The sequence below is a fragment of the Artemia sp. Qi Xiang Cuo genome, unplaced genomic scaffold (assembly GCF_049724085.1).
Source record: "Artemia sp. Qi Xiang Cuo unplaced genomic scaffold, ASM4972408v1 HiC_scaffold_22, whole genome shotgun sequence".
Taxonomy (NCBI): domain Eukaryota; kingdom Metazoa; phylum Arthropoda; class Branchiopoda; order Anostraca; family Artemiidae; genus Artemia; species Artemia sp. Qi Xiang Cuo.
In genome coordinates this window covers 611,215-632,921 of record NW_028297431.1, presented here as the reverse complement: position 1 = coordinate 632,921, position 21,707 = coordinate 611,215, and the positions used below count along the sequence as shown (strand labels likewise).

The window sequence follows — 21,707 nt, the reverse complement described above, 5'->3', positions numbered from 1 at the left end:
TTTGAAGATTTTGAGCCAACGTTTTATTCCACCCATAGAGCTTCGCTTCTATTCTTTTCTTGTATGGCTTACTAGATAAATCTTTTAAAGTGATTATAAAAGATAATATACGAGAATAGCATTTCTGTGTCTAAGGTAGGAAAAGAGGTTAATAGCTGGTTTTCTATTGCGTCCGAATTCCATCTGCAGGAGACCAGGGAATCAAAAGCAAAGAATAATCCTCTTAAGATTTATTCATGCAGCTAATTTGAGTGTTCTAGATGAAAATGTTAGCAAAATTAATGAGTATTAGGTGGTATTGAGAATTTAGGATGCAAAAACAGGTCTGAAAGTAAATGTTAAGAAGATTTACTTACTTAGCTCAATAACGGGAAAATCGATCAATAAGACGGATTCATTTATTCCGGTAGTATCGTTAAAAAAGACGGCGGGTATTTTGAAGATGTTAAAAGCACAACGTCTAAGCCCCAGGGTATTTTTTCACGTATGAAATAAGCTTCAAGGAATAGAAAGACACGTCAGTACCAGGATTCAAATATTGGAATCTACAATGATGAAAAAGGTCAAATGTGGCTCTGAAACGTCGACACTCCAAAATATAGAGAGGAGGATATAAATATATGATCGTTAGGGAAGATTTAAGGGAAATGAGAACTTCTTGAGAGAGACAAAAGAGCTTTGAATATATTTGGATGAAGGAGGAGAATGTGAATTTGTGCCAATTTCAGTCGGCTTGGTACTGCAGTGTATATACACTAGTAGTAGTGTATGGTTGTAAAGCACACACCTAATTTACATAAAAATAACTAATTGTCTGTGGTTTTTGGGGGTTGTATCCAAGATTGGACTTTGGTTAGGCCTAGGCAGAATTTGAACAAAAATCTGAAATTCAATTTGGCATAATAGGGTTGTGTCACCGAATGTGATGTTCAGGGTCAAAATTGTAACACAAAGAAATTATTTTCTACTTGAGAAAACTTTCCCCTCATCAAACCTACTCTTTCTGCTGGATTTTTTAGGGCTTTAAAAAATACTTCTTTTCCAATTAAATTGACCTTTTGTTTGAGCAGTTGTTTTTTATAAATCACAACAAAACTGAAATATTAGCAAAAATAGCAGGGATTGAAAACAGAGAAACCCCTCTCAACCATGGAGAAATTTCTTTTCGTTTTAAGCTTCAATGTTGCAAATTACTTTCATTTGAAAAATTTATTTTTTTCAATAATCGTTTATTTTGGGAAAGTCATGTACTGCCTATTCAGTTGAATATTGAAAATCTATAAATTCGCATTTTGACTGCCTTAAACTTTCAACACTAACCATTCTTCTTACAATATGTGTTTAATTTCAACCATTGTTAGTATTGAAATATTTAAATCATGTGATTGCTTAATACAAGTGATTTGTAAAGTTGTCTTTGTGCACCAGCATATTTTAAGCGTCACAACTAACACCCCAAATAAAATGGAGTTTAATTAGTTTTCAGTCATGATTATACTGCTGTGCATTAAATGGGTAGAAAAAAACGAAGAATTTTTCCAAGGTTACACGGCTTAAATAATTGTTGACTATGTTGATATAAGTAGTTCCTTGTCTCTCAGAAAATAATCGTCAAATTGATTACTTTGTTTTTATTCAATCACAAGGTGGTTTGGGGAGGGGTAAGTCTGCTCTTAGTTTTGGTACCTCTGTTCGTTAAGAAAAAAGAACAACAAAAACACCATATTGCTTCGTATATTACAAATCATTGTTTGTTAAAATCTCTAAGCTATCAAAATTATTGAATTGTTAAAGGCGAATTTTAACAAACAAAACGGGATTTATAAGATAAGAAGCCATAGATTATAATAGTAATTTTTTACTCAGTGTAAGAAAATATAAGTCTTGGATTTTCGTCTATAAAACTTGACTTGTTTCAGCAGTATCTCCTTTTCTTAATTTCACAATACAAAAAAAAAAGATAACATAATAAAAATACCTATTAGTTTTAAATATTAAAAAAATGATAGCCTAGCCCCTGGGAGGTTGTTATGGAGGTGGTAAAGCCACAAATACTCTTTGGAGTTCCTCATCAATTAAATTTTGTATCACTTTACATTCTAATTATAGTTTACTTTGTTTAACTTCATTATTCACAGATATTTCTATCTGTTTTAAGCTCTGCTTGTTAAGGCAGATGTTTTTGATTCTTTATAGTTTAATATTTTGTCTTTAGTTGCAATAAAAATAGTATGTTTTTAATCTATTCATAGAGAAAGTACAAAAATTAAACATCTAAACATTTTTAACATTAAGAACAAACTATTCTTACCAGATTTTTGTTGGGTTCCTGCATTACAAGCACTGCAAATTTTGACCTTGAAGAACAATCAGAGGTAATCAAGTGCGGACAGCTGTCGATTGTGTAATTTTATTTTACACCGTCAAACGTATGAACACGGTTTCTTGATACAAAGCATTGAGCTTCAAAACAAAATGTGTTAAATGATTTAAAGATTTTGTTTTAAGTGAGCTCACTAAATATCTAAAATTACAATATCTTTTGTCTGGTTTGTTTTTTATAGCTGAAGTATTGTGTTCTAATCATAAGAAATGGTCATATACGAAGAAACTTTCGTTCTTGGTATTGTCCAGCATGAGACATTAGCAAGTTCTTTCAACTCTAATAAAATAATGACTATCTAAGAAAGTGCTGTTTTGACTCTTTCTTTTCCTTAACATATCAATACTACAGACCCTCTAAAACCCTAGCACTCTTTCTCTCTACTAGACCAACTCCAATGCCATTACGAGCCAAAAAAGACAAAATGTCAAGAATAAATTTACGATAATTGATATAAACAACTTAATCTTAAGATATCCGAAGCTTAAGGGGCTACTAGCCCTGTTAAAGTTTAGTTTGGTATGGACTTTGTTTGAAAATTTTTCTAAATTACAGAGTCACCGACAATTTGTTTTTCGAAAAAAGTAAGAAGCAGGGCTACAACTGAAAGAAAATATATAATTCTTTTTATGAGGGAGACTGCCTCCTCTTCAATCATTAACAGGGTTTTTTCCCAAATGGCTTAAGAATGACTGCTGTAATGCAAGAACTATTGAAATAAAAAAATATCTTTTTTAAAGCACAAAAATACTTTATTGTACCGAGTGAGAAGTTGAAGAGGCTCTGTTACATAATTTTTTTTTTTGTTGATTTTAAAGAAAAAATGTCCTTACTTTTAGTTGAAAAAAATGTCTGTTTTCGTACTAAATATATCTTGGAATGCATGCATTAGCAGGGCCAGTGTAATTTTGGATTCATAATGCAGGTTATAAGGCTACAAAACTAATATCCTATAATCTCGTAGAAAGAAACACGTAATTGTAAGGGCTAGACCCAGAAAAATATACCCAAGGGACTTAATTTGGTTTTGTCAATTGCTCATCTACTTATGAACTAATCATAATTAACAAGTACGTCAAAGAGACATACTCATCTTTCCTATAATTTCTCATTTCATTTTAAATTACTTACATTCTCGAATTACATACTAGTTATCCATCTGAGTTAGATATGGAACATAATAGCACATTACTTATTAGCATACTAGGTAATGTGGCTGATATTAAACTTTTGATTTATTGGATTAGTCTTTTCTTCGGTTTTCATTTATCCATTATTTTTTGTTGTTGTTCATGTAACTTACATGACAATTTTTTATACTAAAAATTATGTGCTAGAGTCAAACTATTAAGTCAAAATTACAATACTGTCCATCCAACATTTTTGTTCTGGGAAATTTACATTTTCTACTTACGTTAGTTGACTATTTTAGGGATAGACATTACAAAAAATACAATTTATTTATTAGACTTTTGTTTTATAATAGTCACACTTGTCCCGAACGTATAAACTTTAGTTTGACAAAGTAAGAATACCAAAAATAAACTTTATGGTAAAATAGTCTTATATTTTTCTTTCTTTCAACTTTCAACTATACCTTAATTTAATAACAATCGAAAGCTGGACGTAAATATCTAATAAGGGGAAGCAACTTACAATATTCTTTTCTTACACCTAATCTTGAAACCAATTCTGTCAAGCTACGTCTTGGTGTAAAAGGTAAAACCTCTGGATAATAATTTGTGACCTTTTCCATTCTTGTTTCTTCACCAAATCTGTAACGTAATATATTTTAAAATTTGATTAAATTAAAAAAATTATTCTATTCAATGAGTTTTATTTGTATAAATTTGAAGATAGCAATATTAAAAAATCAATTTCAGGTACAGTGCAGATGCACAGCAAATATTAAAAAAAAAGATTGTGCGTTACAGAATGTACCAGCAGACTGAGATTCCCACAGTGAAGCAACCTTAGGGATAAAGATTGCCTACCCACCTCCTCATTTATAAGAATCCATTCCCCAGGGATCGAGCACACCTAATACCCTGATTCATAAAATAAAACTTACACAGGCCAGGAGGGTATCAAATTTGACAATGTAGAAAAATAATAGAAATTAAAATACATTTTCAGGATAATAGATATATAACAAGCAAAAAATATTAGAAAAACATTTTAATATTAATTATATATTATAAAATTTTTTGTAATAAAATTAAAAATTAAACATTAAAAAAAAAAAAAAAAAAGTAAAGACGGGGATTTTAAAAACCCATAACGGTGTAAATTAAATATATTTAAAATTTGGGATAAAAAATAAATTACATAAGATTTTTAAAAAATGACTAGATTAAAAAATTAAAGGATTTTGGATACAGAAATTGAAAAGAAATTGTTAATCCCAATTTGTGTCTCTGAAAGTCAATGTCTGAAAGTGTCCAAGAGAGATTTATACAATTTCTTAAAAACATAATAAACCGTCTTAAATCTATGGGGGATAATACAGAAAGAATGACAATTTTGAGGATTTAGAATGAAAGAAAAACTGATTTCACTTGAAACAGTTAAAGACAGCCCTAAAAACTGAAAGTATAAGTTTCTGGTGCTGATTGAGTGGCAACTGAATTTTTAAAATATAAAGGTTTATAATACATTTCGAGGACGGACATAAAACTAAATTATTTATACCTTTTACTTCATAACGACACCAACTAGTAAAATTTTTCAAATTTTCATCGCAAAAGAGATCAAAGCGTAACATCCAATTATTATTTACGCTACTCTACCTTGTTTTAAAATTTGAACTGGATTCCTTATGTGTACAAATGCACTAAAGTTGCAAGGCCCTTCAATTTTTTAATTTTTTACTGATTGAATGAATGTTCTTACAAAAAATGATGTCTTTTACTTTTGTCGGCAAGTATATGCAAATATTAAATGGCGTTAAAATTTAATAGGCGTCAGTATTGGTTCAGAAGTTGATTTCCTTGTGACAGGCCAGCTTTAATTTTGATTAAAAAAAAAAAAATAAAAAGTTTGAATTTCTTTGATGATTGGGTCTTGTAGCAGTAGTACATCTTAAATAATTTTGATTGTGGTCCAACAATGGCTTGAAACCAATGCCTCCAAGTTTAACCAGCTAGAAAAGACCTATTCTAATCCAGAAACAATGCTCAATGGAAAGAAAGCTTTGATAGTAACTTCAGATAGCACTCTTCAGCACACAATAAACTATGCTTTACAAACATACTTTGGTCTCTTAATATATATTAAAATACTTTGAGTCCAAATTTATCACTTTTAAACCGCTTAAAAGAAAAAAAAAAAACAAAAAAACAGACGAAATCCATGTATTGTTTTTTAAATTGAATTATCGATGCAGCAAGAAAGCTGTCTCTCATTGTAAAACACTTAAAGGTTCAATTCGCACACAAAGGAAAACTCTTATTTAAATTATATGTGTAATTTGATTATATAAAATTAAATTATATTAAATTGTAAATTTTATATATATATATATATATATATATATATATATATATATATATATATATATATATATATATATATATATATATATATATATATATATATATATATATATATATATATATATATATATATATATATATATATATATATATATATATATATATATATATATATATCTGATATTTTTCTGTTTATTTCTTTTAATCTAGCCACCAAGTTTCTTTAGATTGATAAAAGTCAAGAGAAAAAAGCTGTTCTTTGTTATTAGTAATACTATGAACCATGCACTCACCCTCTTGTGATAGCATCGAAGTTTTTACCATCATGAGTAAATGTAACATTTGAACTAAAACTTCCATCATCTTTAACTTTGTTCATCGTAAAGCGTATTCCAATAAATTCTTTGATCGTTTTCAAAATTTCGCTCATATCATAAAGAATGTTGTGCTAGAAAAAGAAAAGTAAAACTTGTTATAGAACCAACACCAAAACTTCAAACTGTTACTTATTTATAGACAATTTCTTTAATTATTAACTCAAAAAACCAAAAGTCAGAAAAACGCTTTCCATAAATAAGACAGAAATGCCAATTCAGCGGATCTTTAATACTAATTAGATTAACTGCTATTGGAAATACCTTAAAAGCTGGTGAATCTTAAATAGGTTAAGAACAAGCCTCTATTCTGACGAACAAGTGATCTTCCCACCGAACTGCCATATCCTTGGATTTTCTACTAACATCTTAAAAGGTCAATTCTGATCGTTTAATTTCAGAAGAAGCTTATGTATATTTAAAAAATTAGCAACGCAGCAATATTAAGGATATTTTACAGTTGCTTTTATTATTACTAAACTCGTGGTATAAGGTATAATTAAACATATGAATTAAGGCTAGTCTTTTATCGAGATTTTAGATGACTGACGAATCATCTCTGGAAAGATTCAGCAAAGAATCTTTTAGTGACAACTTTCTCAGGAGGATCATTCAAAATCCGAGTGGAACGTCGAACGAATCTGTTCTTTAAATAATCTGTTCTTGGCTTGCTAGTCTTAAATAATGGGCCGAAGCTGTTTGCTTTCCTTTCTTATTTATCGGTTTGATAACTGGGGTTGAATACGAGAAACCTCTAGATAAGGAACTGAATTAATATACGTCTAGAAAAAAGCAATCTACAACGCATCTAACCTCTCAGTAAAAGACAGGACAGTCATGGGGAAAGCTTGTACCGATAAAATTAGCCCTGTTCTTGATCATCTTGACTAGTGCCAAAACCATTTTCGAAAAACCAGCATACAGCAGGCATATACAGTTGGTGATGAGTCTGATGTAATAGAAATAGGGTATGATGATAGAACTGAGCAGCAGAAAGCTACTGCTGCGAAGGAGGATTTCCAGGTTTTTGTCCCGGGGGTTCTCATCCGATCAAGGTATGACTTCTAACAGAGATCTGTAAGAAAGTGGATATCATGAAGACGTTGCTCGTCCATTTACCGTATAATTGTTTTGACAAAAATGAAGCTGGAATGTTTGCGTGGCTCTTACGATAGGGAGAAAATCAGCTTTTTTATTATTTATGGATTCAAACTGACCATCCTGGCATCGGAACGCTAATCAATTTCCAAAAGATCCGTCTTTGGGAGCAATAAAAGCTTGGATTATGTTTTAATGTTTAAGGTTGAGTGTATATGCTGGGGTGTCATCAGCAAAGTCAATCAGAGAGCTGACAAGATAGCTTTCCTTGTCATTTATGTAGAGAATAAAAAGAGCGGGTCCCATTATACTCGCGCGGGTACCTCTGCCTCTATTTTATGTTTAAGGGAAATGAGTTAGTCAAAACCATCCCGCAGTGAACGATCAGAATAAAAGTTCTGAATCAGTTTTAATAGACATCCTCTGACTCCTTACGCGTAAAGTTTTTTCAGTATGCCATGAGACAATCGAAAGTCTTAGCAATGCTAAATGACAATAACATACTGCCGTATCCTTTTGATAAAAGTTCAATCTACTCCAGGTGTTGAGCCATTAAGAAGTCAAGTATTGAACACTAACGACAGAATCCAAATTTGTGTTCATCAGAAAGTTTATTAGACTCCCACTACCGATGAAGTTAATAATTGGAAACACAGTTAATACCAGTTAATAATTGTGAAGCCCTAAAAAGTCGCATAGTTTACATGAAAAAGGGTAGAATCAGTTCGATAAGGGAAGTCAAGTTTTACTGATGTCTTTCATATTGGAGCCTTAATAGATGCTTTGGCCAGAGCTCTATTATTTGCCTGTGTTTCTTCAATGGTAGTCAATTAATCAATTTTGAGGCAGGGACTTGAATCTCCTTTTAGTGAGGTAAAGCCACTCTGATAATTCTCCACCAGCTCCTAGAAGTGGGATTTTGAAGCTTGATTTTGAATCTTCAATTGTACCGAGCCTGTGATTACCGAGTTTTGCAAACTTGTGATGGGCTCTTATAAATTCAAATTTTACTTATTTGTTCTTTAGGAGCAGTAATTGCTTGTGTGTCCTTGGTTTTGCTTGGATAGCCTTTTGCGATGGATATTGATCCAAGGTATGTCCTTTCTGAATACTTGGATCTACTTTGATGGAATATAGCTTGAGATACAGTCGAGTATAGCCTATGGTTCTTATGGTTGAGAAAAGGAGGAAGGCTAATTTTGCTGAGAAGCAAGTGCCTTGTTGAATTTAGTATTGGTTCTTTGCTGGGATAAGTTTAACATCGTAGCTATGATGTGCTACTTATAATGCCTTTATCGTATTGCCTATCGTCTGGACATATTTTTTTTTTTTTATAGGTTGGGATTATTCAATTGTTCAAATCAAACATGTCCCCGTAATCGGTATGTGAAACCAGGTGAATGGTGTTAAAGCTCAACATAACAATTCCACTTCATTTTGATTGGGAGTCAGTCAGTCTCAATCCCTAGAAACATTTCAAAAAGAGTTTGTCAAACGATAATAAATTACTAATTTAAAAAAATTCAAAGTTAAGAAAGCCCTGGAGACACCATAAAAAATAGTTTGGAGAATGACGCATGTTTCAAAAGATCAACCCAAAAGAGAACTCAAGCTAATACTGAATTGTGTCTTGTGTTCATTGATTTTGTCTCTTGTGTATGTAGGCCGGAATTGAACGTTTACTTAAGTGTAATATGCTTGTGCTACCTGTAATTGCTTCAATACCTTACTTGCTATGGGCTTATCCTTGTTTGGTCTTTTCCAGGGTCATTGAATAAGATAAAATGATCAGTTAAAACATGTCTTCTTGCATATCACAAGGCCCCTACATTAGTGCTATACATTGTATGGGCGTTTGGCATTTTAGTGGCTTGGGATTTAAGCTTCGGGTATTTTAAGCTCTCAGCATTAGGCATGATCCAACAAATTCTCAGGGTTCAATTAGCTCGGCTGTAAATTCTGGTGAAAATTGTTCACAGGATGAGAAGGTAAATGACTAAAATTTTCTAAGGCTGGGAAGGGGAGTTCACTAAAGAAAAGTATTGAAAGAGTTTATATTCTTATGGGCAGTAACTGATACTTTTGTATCTTACTAGAAATCAATGGTTCTGATGAACTTAGAATTCCACAGGAATTTTGTTCCTTTAATACCTTATCGACTTCTGGAATCCTTACTGACATTTTATCATAAGTTTCAGCAAGAATACGAGCATTGTGACACTGTTGACTATTCTTAATTCCTTGTCTCATGTGTTTTTGGCATTCTTTGTACTCAGGTGATGCTTCAGCGTATGCAAATTGCTCCGCAGTTCGTGTATAAGTAATTTCACCTTCAGCTAATTCTTTACGAAATGCGTTGCCTTCACATATAAAACACATATTAACTATATAAAAAAAACGGTGATTTTGTTCCTGTTAATTAACCAACCCGCTGCAACGATATAGCGTTGCAAATATTAAAGATCAAACGGCTCTAGTGTTTTATTATTATTATTTATTTCTTTTTCCCAGATACACTTCATATGGAAGGGGTCATTGCAAAAACTTTAAAGGGGGGTCATTCAGTTCAAAATTGAGATTTCTAGTGCCCGTTTTAAAAGTCAATAGTAATCGAAATGAAACTAGCCCCCTTTTTTCCGAAAAGTATCCGATAAAAATTTTGAAATAGCCATTTTGTTAAAAATAGTTCAATGATCACATAACAAAAAATCCGGTGTTGAAAAAACCCCCAAGGGCTCGAAAGCAGGCGTTGTAATTTATGCCCAGTGTCATATATTGTTCTTATGGAAGGAATACTCGTATAAACTTCAGAGAGGGCTCATTTGATTGAAAATTGAAAGTTCTAGTTCACTTTTTAAGAGTCAAAAGATATCGGAGGTGTGACCAGCCCCCCACGCCCTTTTCTCCCAAATACATCCAATAAAACTTTTGAGATAGCTATTCGTAAAAAAAAGTTCTAAGATCTTATAATAAAAAATCAGGTGTCGACACAGCCTCCCAGGGCCCGGGGGCACGCATTGTAAGTTATGCCTTAGGGTTTATATGGTTTTTATTGAAGATATGCTCATATAAACTTCAAAGAGGGCTCAGGTGATTGGAAATTGAAAGTTCTAGTCCACTTTCTAAGAGTCAAAAGAGATCGGAGACACCCCCCTTCCACGCCCTGTTTTCCTCAACACCTTCCGATATGGACTTTGAGATAGGCTTTTTTTTTTAAATAGTTCAAAGGCCGTATAACAAAAACTCCGGGGCCGACACAGCCCCCCAGATCCCGAAGGCAAGTGTTGTAAGTTATACCCTGGGGGATTTTATGGTTCTTATGGAAGGAATGCTCGTAAAAACTTCAGAGAGGGTTCTTTTGATTGGAAATTGAAAGTTCTAGTTCAGTTTTTAAGAGTCAAAAGAGATTGGAAAGCAACTAGCCCCTTCCATGCCCCTTTTCCCCCACATATATTTGAAAAAAATTTTGAGATAGCCATTGTGTTAAAAATTGTTCCAAAGTCAGATAACAAAACTCAGGTATCGACAGAACCCCCCAGGGCCTGGGGACAGGCGTTGTAAGACGTGCCCTGAGGCAAATATGGTTCTTATGAAAGGGATGCTCGTACATACTGCCTAGAGTGCTCATTTAATCGGACATTTAACATTTGCGCGCAATTTTTAATATTAAAAATTTATACTAGGGCCCCTAGCCCCCCCCCCACCAGTTTTTCGTTTTCCCAACACAGCGTATTAAAATTTTTTGCTGGGCATTTTTTTTTAAGATTTAAAGGGTCGATAAGGAAAACTCCGGTGTCAATACAACCCCTCAAAGGTGTTCAAAGCTATGCCCTGAACGCATGCATGGTTCTCATGAAATGGATGCTCGTATAAACTTCATAGAGGGCTCATTTGACTGGAAATTGAAAGTTCTAGTTCACTTTTTAAGAGCCAAGAGATTGGAGTGCAACTAGACCCCTCCCACGCCTTTTTCCCCACACCCCACCTCAAAAAATTTGGAGATAGCAAATTATTTAAAAAAATATCTAAAAAAAAAACCGGAGTTGACAAAAAAAACCATTGCCCATGGGGTAGGCGTATTGAGTATTGTCCTGGGGGCGTTTTTGTTTCTTATGGACTGGATGCTATTATAAACTTCAGAGAGGGCTCATTTTATTGTAAATTTAGAGTTATAGTTAAAATTTTAAGAGTAAAAATAGTTCCGAGGTCAAATAGCCCCCCCCCCCTGCCACACAACTTTTTCTCCCCAAACCCATCTGATAAAAATTTTGAGATAACCATTTCTTTAAACTAGTTTAAAGGTCAGAAAAGAAATACTACCGTGTTGGCGCAACCCCCAGGGCCCCCAGATAGGTGTTGTAAGTAATGCTCTGGGGGCATATATGGTTATTATAGAAAGGATACTCGTATAAGTTTCAGAAAGGGCTCATCTTTTTGGAAATTGAATTTTTTCGTTCAATTTTTATGAGTCGAAAGAGATCGGAGGGACCTTAGCCCCCCCCCCCTCCTTGCCCAATTTTCATCAAACCCATCCGATAAGAACTTTGAGAGAGCCATTTTTTCAAAATGGTTCTAAGATCATATAACAAAAACTCCGGGGTCGATACAATCCTTCAGGGCCCAGGGTAGGCGTTGTAAGTTATGCCTGGCGGGAATATATAGCTGTATATACCTACTGCGTCATGGCGCTTTACTGAAAACTATATGTGTCTTGAACAGTCTTGGAAAGTATAAACAAAATCAAATAGAATACTTGACATATAATGATATTAATTGTTTAAAGATCCATCAGTTCAAGATTTTATTTTACTGTAAATTTATTCTAATTTTTAATGCTGTAAGAACTGGAACATAAAATATTTGGAATATAATTTCAGTGAAGCGCCAATGACGCAGTAGGCCTTAGGCTTTTGGAGTTAAGGAAGGGGACAGTTTTAGGGGTCTTGAACAATTTTAGAAATAACTAATAAATTAAACTGAATATTTGATGTATAACGATACTAATTGCTGGGCGCTCATCAGTTAAAAATTTTACTATAATTTTAATGTATAATTTCAATAATAAGTGTAAAAGAATATATTTGTAATATAATTTGTTTTCAGTAAGCTACCGATGACGCAGTAGGTTTTAGACTTTTACAATGAGAGAACGAGGCGATACCCAAACTCTTATTTGTTGTGATTTGGTTCGTTTCAAACTTGACTTGCATATTCAATTTAAGTTTCACTCGTTTTAAGATTTATTTATTCATTTACATTAGTATCTACTGTATGTTTATTTGCATTGATTCTTTACTTAATTTCTGTTCGCTTATGGGTTTCATTTATACTTCAATAGCAAAATCCTTTTTTTCGCATTAAGCTTGATTTGTATATTCAATTTAAGCATTATTCACTTTCAGATTTATTTAGTCATTTATATTATTACTTGTTGGCTGTTATTTTGCTATGATTGCTGATTTAATTTTTGTTCGTTTTTGGTTTCGTGTATTCTTTAATAGTAATTTCTGGTCGTTTTTAGTTTGAATATTAACAGGTATTAGTATATGTTTATATTAAGGTTAAAATGGCATTTACTATTATTTTAGAAAGTTCGTTTTCCAAAAGTATTTTTTAATTAATTACTCTCAAAGATCATAACAGCAGCTACCCACATTAAAATGCACTTGAGAAAAAGTTCTCTCGAGGAAGATTTACAAGCATATAATGCATACACATTCATTAAAATTCAAAATCAAATAGTAATTTCTCACAATGCTATATTTTCAGGCCTAAGCACATTTTTCATAGAAAACTTTGTCATAAATAAAAGTTAAGAAAAGCTTATAAAATATATCATATTTTAGGTTTCACTTCAAACCATTAATTGTTACAAAAATGAGTTTTCTTTGACACTGAGTCACTCGTTTTCAATTTCAAAACAAAAAAACATTGCTTTCAAGCCAAAACTAATTGTTTACACTTTTTTTTTCAATAAGTGTAACATTTCATTATTTCTCATCTGTATTACTAAGTGATAAAAATAAAAAAAATCCCAAACAATTTCGTCTTTGGTCATATTCTGTAGAACATAAGAATTTTTGTTTTACTTCTTTTCACTCAGTGTAATCGCTGTTTTTTAACTCTAAATTTTTACTGTATTCTAGGTAGTTTCTTTAAAGTTAAAGAATAATTGGATCGAACGTAACTGATTAAAAACTAAAACCACTTCTATCTAAAACAAATTTAAAATTTTATGCAGCCTAATGATTTAAATACCGAAGTTTCATAATTAATTTATTCTTAAAATATCTAAAAAACTAAATTGCTTCAGGAAACCTAATCAAGCTATTTTTATAATTTAGCAGCAAGGAGCACATATCATCACACAAACTTTATGAATAGCACTAAGCCAGTTCATAAAAAAAAAGAAAATATAGATTTTCACTTTACATTTTTATTAATCGTCATTTATGTCCTTATGAAAAGAATAAGAGAATAATACTCATTTTGGGAAACTTAAATATTAATAAGAACTTGAAATTATATTAAAACTTTTAGAGGAAGCTTATTACACAGATCTGCCTAACATTCAATAGTATATTTGAAACACAAAATCAAACGTGCATAAAAAACGCTATAATCTCTGTCTAAGTGTACTGAAAGGCTAAGACGTCAATTTGAAATATATGTAAATTAAAAATATAATATATTAATTTAAAATTTATTTTAAAATATTATATAAAAAATAATTAATATTTTTAAAAAATTTATAAATTTAATTTTTATATAAAAAATTTTTTAAGTCTTGAAAAAAAAAAATAAAATTATGGCACATATATAAGAATATTTCCCAGTAAAGAAATTTTTTTACCAAATAAATGTAAATATTTTATTCTTAATTATTTAACAAGGTATATGCAATGAATGTGTAGTATATTAAAATAAGGTCACTGCATTAATAAATAAAAAAGGTTCTCACCAAATATCAAAGAAGCATGGGCTTCAAGATTACAAGCACAACCACATGTACTTTCAAATTCTGACAATACTGGATTTTTTCTTTGAAGTTGAAGGCATTTGGTTTTACCTTCAATACTTAATACAATATCAATAAATTTCTGCAATCCTTCAAAGTCTTCAGCAGCATGTACAACAACAGATGCAATTTCTTTACCATCGCTAGATGTCATCAACTTGTTATAAAACAATTTCCCACCTAAAATTTCAGTTACAGGTTCATTTTAAAAATTAAGACATGCATACATATATATATATATATATATATATATATATATATATATATATATATATATATATATATATATATATATATATATATATATATATATATATATATATATATATATATATATATATATATATATATATATATATATATATATATATATATAAAATATATATATATATATATATATATATATATATATATATATATATATAATATATATATATATATATATATATATATATATATATATATATATATATATATATATATATATATATATTATGTTTAAGAGGTAATTACTTGGCAAAAAAAAAAAAAAAAAAAAAAAAAAAAAAAAAAAAAAAAAAAACTGTCGTCCTAATCCAGCAATTGAGACAAATGTGCACTTGAACGAGGCTCTCACCTTACACATCCATCCAACTACCTTAGATCAAACAGTATACCCAAACCATCAACCAAATAGAAAAGTCCAAATCCATGCAAAGTTGTCATCAATAAATGTAAGTCGTTGTAAAATTACCCACAAAAGCACCTTAAATCTAGCAAAATATTTCCAAGTAAAACCTTCCATTTAGGGCTCATCAGAAGAATACCACCGGCCTTAACGGGTTTCGAGGCTTTACATTCTTTACCCAGCACGGGTAAAGATATATATATATATATATATATATATATATATATATATATATATATATATATATATATATATATATATATATATATATATATATATATATATATATATATATATATATATATATATATATATATATATATATTAAGACATGCATACATATATATATATATATATATATATATATATATATATATATATATATATATATATATATATATATATATATATATATATATATATATATATATATATATATATATATATATATATATATATATATATATATATATATATATATACATATATATATATATATATATATATATATATATATATATATATATATATATATATATATATATATATATATATATATATATATATATATATATATATATATATATATATATATATATATATATATATATATATATATATATATATATATATATATATATATATATATATATATATATATATATATATATATATATATATATATATATATATATATATATATATATATATATATATATATATATATATATATATATATATATATATATATATATATATATATATATATATATATATATATATATATATATATATATATATATATATATATATATATATATATATATATATATATATATATATATATATATATATATATATATATATATATATATATATATATATATATATATATATATATATATATATATATATATATATATATATATATATATATATATATATATATATATATATATATATGTATATATAAAACAAAAATGAACTTCTTATTGAGATTTTATGTCATCTCAATTATCGCTTATATTTCTCCCATTGATTTTTACATTTTTTTTTTTTTTTTTTTCAAAAATATAGATTATAAACAGAAAAGAACAAATCAACCAGACATAAAAGTTTTAGTTATAACAATTTATAAATTTTATTACCTTTAAACCTTTTATACTAATTAAAGGACTAAATCAACTATTTTTTGGAAAACATTGTTAAGGTTCTAGGCTTCAGCAGTTTCATACAAATCCATGATATAATACTGTCTCTTGGGTTGCTTGTGGTTCATTTACACGGCAATATGGCATCAAAAACTTTTTGTGAAATGTATGTATTTTCAAGGACTAGAAAAACTGTATTAAAGAAAACTTGTGGAAAGCAAACATACATGAAAAATTAGAATAACAGTTTAATTTTGTTTACTAAGCTGTTAATAACCCCTTTCATCTTTGGAGAAGCTGCTTAACGTTCAGAAGCATGTACTATTTCACTTCTTTTGTATATAATATGATATCAGTGTGACTGGTTATTTTCAAGATTTCATTTCTTGGTCACTAAAAACTCAACAGACTCATGTACATATGTGGCATCACACAGTTTCTCCAACTGATAAGATGTAATATGTTTTAAGTAATCCTTCTATAAAACAATCGCCTATAAATTATATAGAAGGCATTTAAGTATATTAAATTTCATTAAAAATTATTCGAAATTTATTCAATTATTATTAGTATTTTTTTTTACAAGAATCATTGGCATAACTTTTGACTTCTGTTCATAGAGCACTTTCTCTACAAAACAACATTATGATCAAGTCATTCACTAGGTTTGTTGGATTATTCTCCTTAATTTACAGCATAAAAAATTTTACCACAAGACTTTTGAAATATTGTTGAATACAAATTACACACAAAATCACATTATTGACAGCAAAAAAGTCATTACGTCACAATTCAAAAAAAATTTTAGAGGGGGAGGGACAATGGTTATTAAATCTAATAAAAAAGCGATAAAAGCTGATCAAACTGGCAATCTTTCTTTTGTGCTTCGAATTTAAAAGGTAATGATCAATGTTGGTAATAAGTTCATTGGCCTGAGGAAATTTTCATCTTTGTGTGGAGTGAAAAACATGATTTGATGGCATAAGCATAACATTTAGGATTAATAAACACTGTCTCCCTAAGAGCACTTTTCGAAAAGCACCAAAATTTGAGTAATGTTTGAATACTATAATCTGGACTTACCAGATCTTGCTTAGATGGGATCATCCAAACAATCAATAAACTTTAGAATTATTTAAGAAGTGGGTGAAAGTAGGATTTTTGATTTAGTTGGTTGAAAGAGGAAAGTTTTCGAAGTACTTTGCACTCCAGCAAAATATTACCGCTAGAAATATTATTCTAGCAACTGAACTCTGCCTTCATACATTTATGCAGAACCATCTTTTACTTGCTCTGACATGATAAAATTAAAATAAAACTTTTGAACATAAAAAGAGTATTCACACAGTTGAATGTACACATAAATGTATTTGATATAGAAAATGGGAGAACACACTCATACACATTAATATGCACCTATAATATCTGCATCACTTTCAAAGACATAACCAGCCAGTGAGTCGTGTTAATGCTTTGGCTAGTAATAAAAAGAAAAAGCTTTTTAAAAAATTAATTTTTTTTTAAATTTTTTAAATCTTTTTTCGATAAATAATAAAATAATAAATACATAAATAGTATTTATTTTTACCTAATTATAAAATTCAAGTTCATAATGACTTTAATTTTTTATAAACTCATAACTTATCTTTGTACACACTAGTACTAATTTAAAGGACCCTGTTGAAGACGATACTACTTTGAAACTACTAGAAAGAAAAATTTGAATATATGGTATGGATATTCTTCTCACTAAACCTAACATCGCTATATAAAGATGTTTGTATAGATTAAATTATTTATATATTAATTTTAATAAAAAAAATTAAACGTTAGTAACTTTTCATATAAACTGAAAAAATACATTGCAACAAAGACAATTTGAAATCAAGACAAATTTTAATTCATGTGAAATTTGAAAATAAATTTTCATTAATAAATATATGCAACAAAAACAATTAAAAATCACAATTAATACTAAATATAAAATTATAATAAAATGGAACAACTTTACACAGGCATTGGATAACACATCCTTTAAAATTTAATTTAATTTTAAATTTATTTACCACTAGTCTTATTTAAAAATTGAGTTTTTTTTTATATTAACATTTGTATAACAATACACTAATAATATTTATGAATATTTCTTAAAAGAACTAAATTAACTTGAAATTTAAAGTTAAATATATATTTAAATTAAATAAAATACTGATGAAATTTTATACAATACGTTCTTGATAATTATTTAAATGTTACTGTGATTTATTTTATTTTATAAATTAAAAATTTATTCAATAAATTAAATGTTATTAAAAAAATAAATGAAAGAAATCTAGCTAGTATTAATTTAAAACTTATTTCAATTTAGGAATCAAAGAAAAAAGTTACGAAAGTTTTCAACTTCTTATTTTAATTGGAGACAATTTTTCTAGTCTCTCAAATTTTACTGAGTTAAATTAAACTTGACAATTCTTATTTCACATTAAAACTTCAATTATTTTTAGCATATATATATATATATTGTTATAAAAACTATCTGTAGAAGTTCTGGTAACTATTAGCAGGAATCTTGCTGTGATATAATATTTTTATCAAATAAATATTTTTGATAATGAAAACGATCTTAAAAACCAATGATTTAATTTGGTTGACACAATACACTCAAAGTCTGACTTTTAATTTTAATTCTTCAAGGACAATAACTAAAACACAAGGGCGGTTGAAATAGAATAAGTATAGCTGTGAAAATTTAGCGTAAACAGCGGGAGGACTTAAGAAAGTGGCTCACCCGTACCGAATGATTTCTGATTTTGTTGTTGTTAATGTTTACTTTTATTTATGAATACCTATTCCTTTTAAACTAATATTTTTTTATTGACCTTTTACAGATGGCCTAGGCTTATTAAAAATGTGAGAAGGGCTATTACCTCCCAAACCCAAATATTTAAGTGAAAATTGAACTATAATGTAGCAGTGATGTGAGCTACAGAAATATATATATATATATATATATATATATATATATATATATATATATATATATATATATATATATATATATATATATATATATATATATATATATATATATATATATATATATATATATATATATATATATATATATATATATATATATATATATATATATATATATATATAGAAATGGCTCTTTTCAAGGAAATTGTAGCACAGTAAAGAACACAGGATTTGCTCTGGATTCTGATTGATGGATAGTTCTTCAAGGTTTAGTCTGTTTTGTTTGGCTTTTGGCCTTTACATTTGGATGACAAGGTTCTTCCTAGATAAGGTATTTATTATGGGCTACCTCTTAACAGTAGGTTTGTGTGGAAAGCAAAACTTTCATTCATTCTAGAGGTGCCAGGGACATCGAGAAGAGGTATACACTTTAGATAAAGATGTATAGACTTAAGAGGAGGCATTAGTACCAGTATTGCACTAGTATGAGACCATTGCTTTTCCCTACGCCATAACAATTTCAGCAGTTTAAATAATATGTAAGTTACAACTGAACGTGTTAAAAGTTTAAGAAATACCTGTCCAAGGAGTATGAATTATAAAACTATATGATATACAGCGTTTTTACTCAGCCAAGAATGAAGGGCTTGTATAAACAGGGAGTAAGATATTTTGATGAATAAGGACACTTATTAGTCTTGCCTAGTCTGTGAATATATTATTAATTGAATACTACTTGCTCATTTTCCCACTAATATGTTAATTTGTCAATTATAGTAGTATCTACTAGTGCAGAACTGATTGATAGAGATAGTTGTAACTCATATGAGTTTTTGACAACTCATATGACAACTCATTTGACAACTCATTTGTAACTCATATTTGTTATGACATTGAAGAGAACAAAAAAAAAGGTTGTGACACTTTGGAAGTTAAAGAAGACAAATTTTTCAAAGAACACATATATATATATATACTTTACTTTACTGAATATATATATATATATATATATATATATATATATATATATATATATATATATATATATATATATATATATATATATATATATATATATATATATATATATATATATATATATATATATATATATATATATATATATATATATATATATGTATATATAAAACAAAAATGAACTTCTTATTGAGATTTTATGTCATCTCAATTATCGCTTATATTTCTCCCATTGATTTTTACATTTTTTTATTTTTTTTTTTTTCAAAAATTAATTTTAAAAAAATTAAAGAAAAATTATAAAAGAAAAAATATTTTTATTTAAAAAAATTTATAAATTTTATTACCTTTAAAACTGTTATAATAATTAAAGGACTAAATAAACTATTTTTTGGAAAACATTGTTAAGGTTCTAGGCTTCAGCAGTTTCATACAAATCCATGATATAATACTGTCTCTTGGGTTGATTGTGGTTCATTTACACGGCAATATGTCATCAAAAACTTTTTGTGAAATGTATGTATTTTCAAGGACTAGAAAAACTGTATTAAAGAAAACTTGTGGAAAGCAAACATACATGAAAAATTAGAATAACAGTTTAATTTTGTTTACTAAGCTGTTAATAACCCCTTTCATCTTTGGAGAAGCTGCTTAACGTTCAGAAGCATGTACTATTTCACTTCTTTTGTATATAATATGATATCAGTGTGACTGGTTATTTTCAAGATTTCATTTCTTGGTCACTAAAAACTCAACAGACTCATGTACATATGTGGCATCACACAGTTTCTCCAACTGATAAGATGTAATATGTTTTAAGTAATCCTTCTATAAAACAATCGCCTATAAATTATATAGAAGGCATTTAAGTATATTAAATTTCATTAAAAATTATTCGAATTTTATTCAATTATTATTAGTATTTTTTTTTACAATAATCATTGGCATAACTTTTGACTTCTGTTCATAGAGCCCTTTCTCTACAAAACAACATTATGATCAAGTCATTCACTAGGTTTGTTGGATTATTCTCCTTAATTTACAGCATAAAAAATTTTACCACAAGACTTTTGAAATATTGTTGAATACAAATTACACACAAAATAACATTATTGACATCAAAAAAGTCATTACGTAACAATTAAAAAAAAATTTTTGAGGGGGAGGGACAATGTTTATTAAATCTAATAAATAATCGATAAAAGCTGATCAAACTGGCAATCTTTCTTTTGTGCTTCGAATTTAAAAGGTAATGATCAATGTTGGTAATAAGTTCATTGGCCTGAGGAAATTTTCATCTTTTTGTGGAGTGAAAAACATGATTTGATGGCATAAGCATAACCTTTAGGATTAATAAACACTGTCTCCCTAAGAGCACTTTTCGAAAAGCACCAAAATTTGAGTAATGTTTGAAGACTACAATCTGTACATACCAGATCTTGTTTAGATGGGATCATCCAAACAATCAATAAACTTTAGAATTATTTAAGAAGTTGGTGAAAGTAGGATTTTTGATTTAGTTGGTTGAAAGAGGAAAGTTTTCGAAGTACTTTGCACTCCAGCAA

At 28.7% G+C, this 21,707-nt stretch overlaps 1 protein-coding gene across 1 annotated transcript in view; it reads right to left on the bottom strand.

Annotated features, from left to right (window-relative positions):
• The window catches only part of LOC148939025 (uncharacterized), a 67,672-nt gene that overhangs the window by 9,372 nt on the left and 36,593 nt on the right, over positions 1-21,707 (bottom strand). The window contains exons 2-6 of the mRNA XM_089107342.1: positions 14,311-14,547; positions 9,501-9,709; positions 6,171-6,325; positions 4,040-4,158; positions 2,312-2,463 (exon numbers count right to left, since the gene is read on the bottom strand). Of these exons, the coding sequence (XP_088963468.1) occupies positions 2,411-2,463; positions 4,040-4,158; positions 6,171-6,325; positions 9,501-9,709; positions 14,311-14,547 (773 nt within the window). The 3' untranslated portion in view covers positions 2,312-2,410. The remainder of the gene's footprint in view (positions 1-2,311; positions 2,464-4,039; positions 4,159-6,170; positions 6,326-9,500; positions 9,710-14,310; positions 14,548-21,707) is intronic.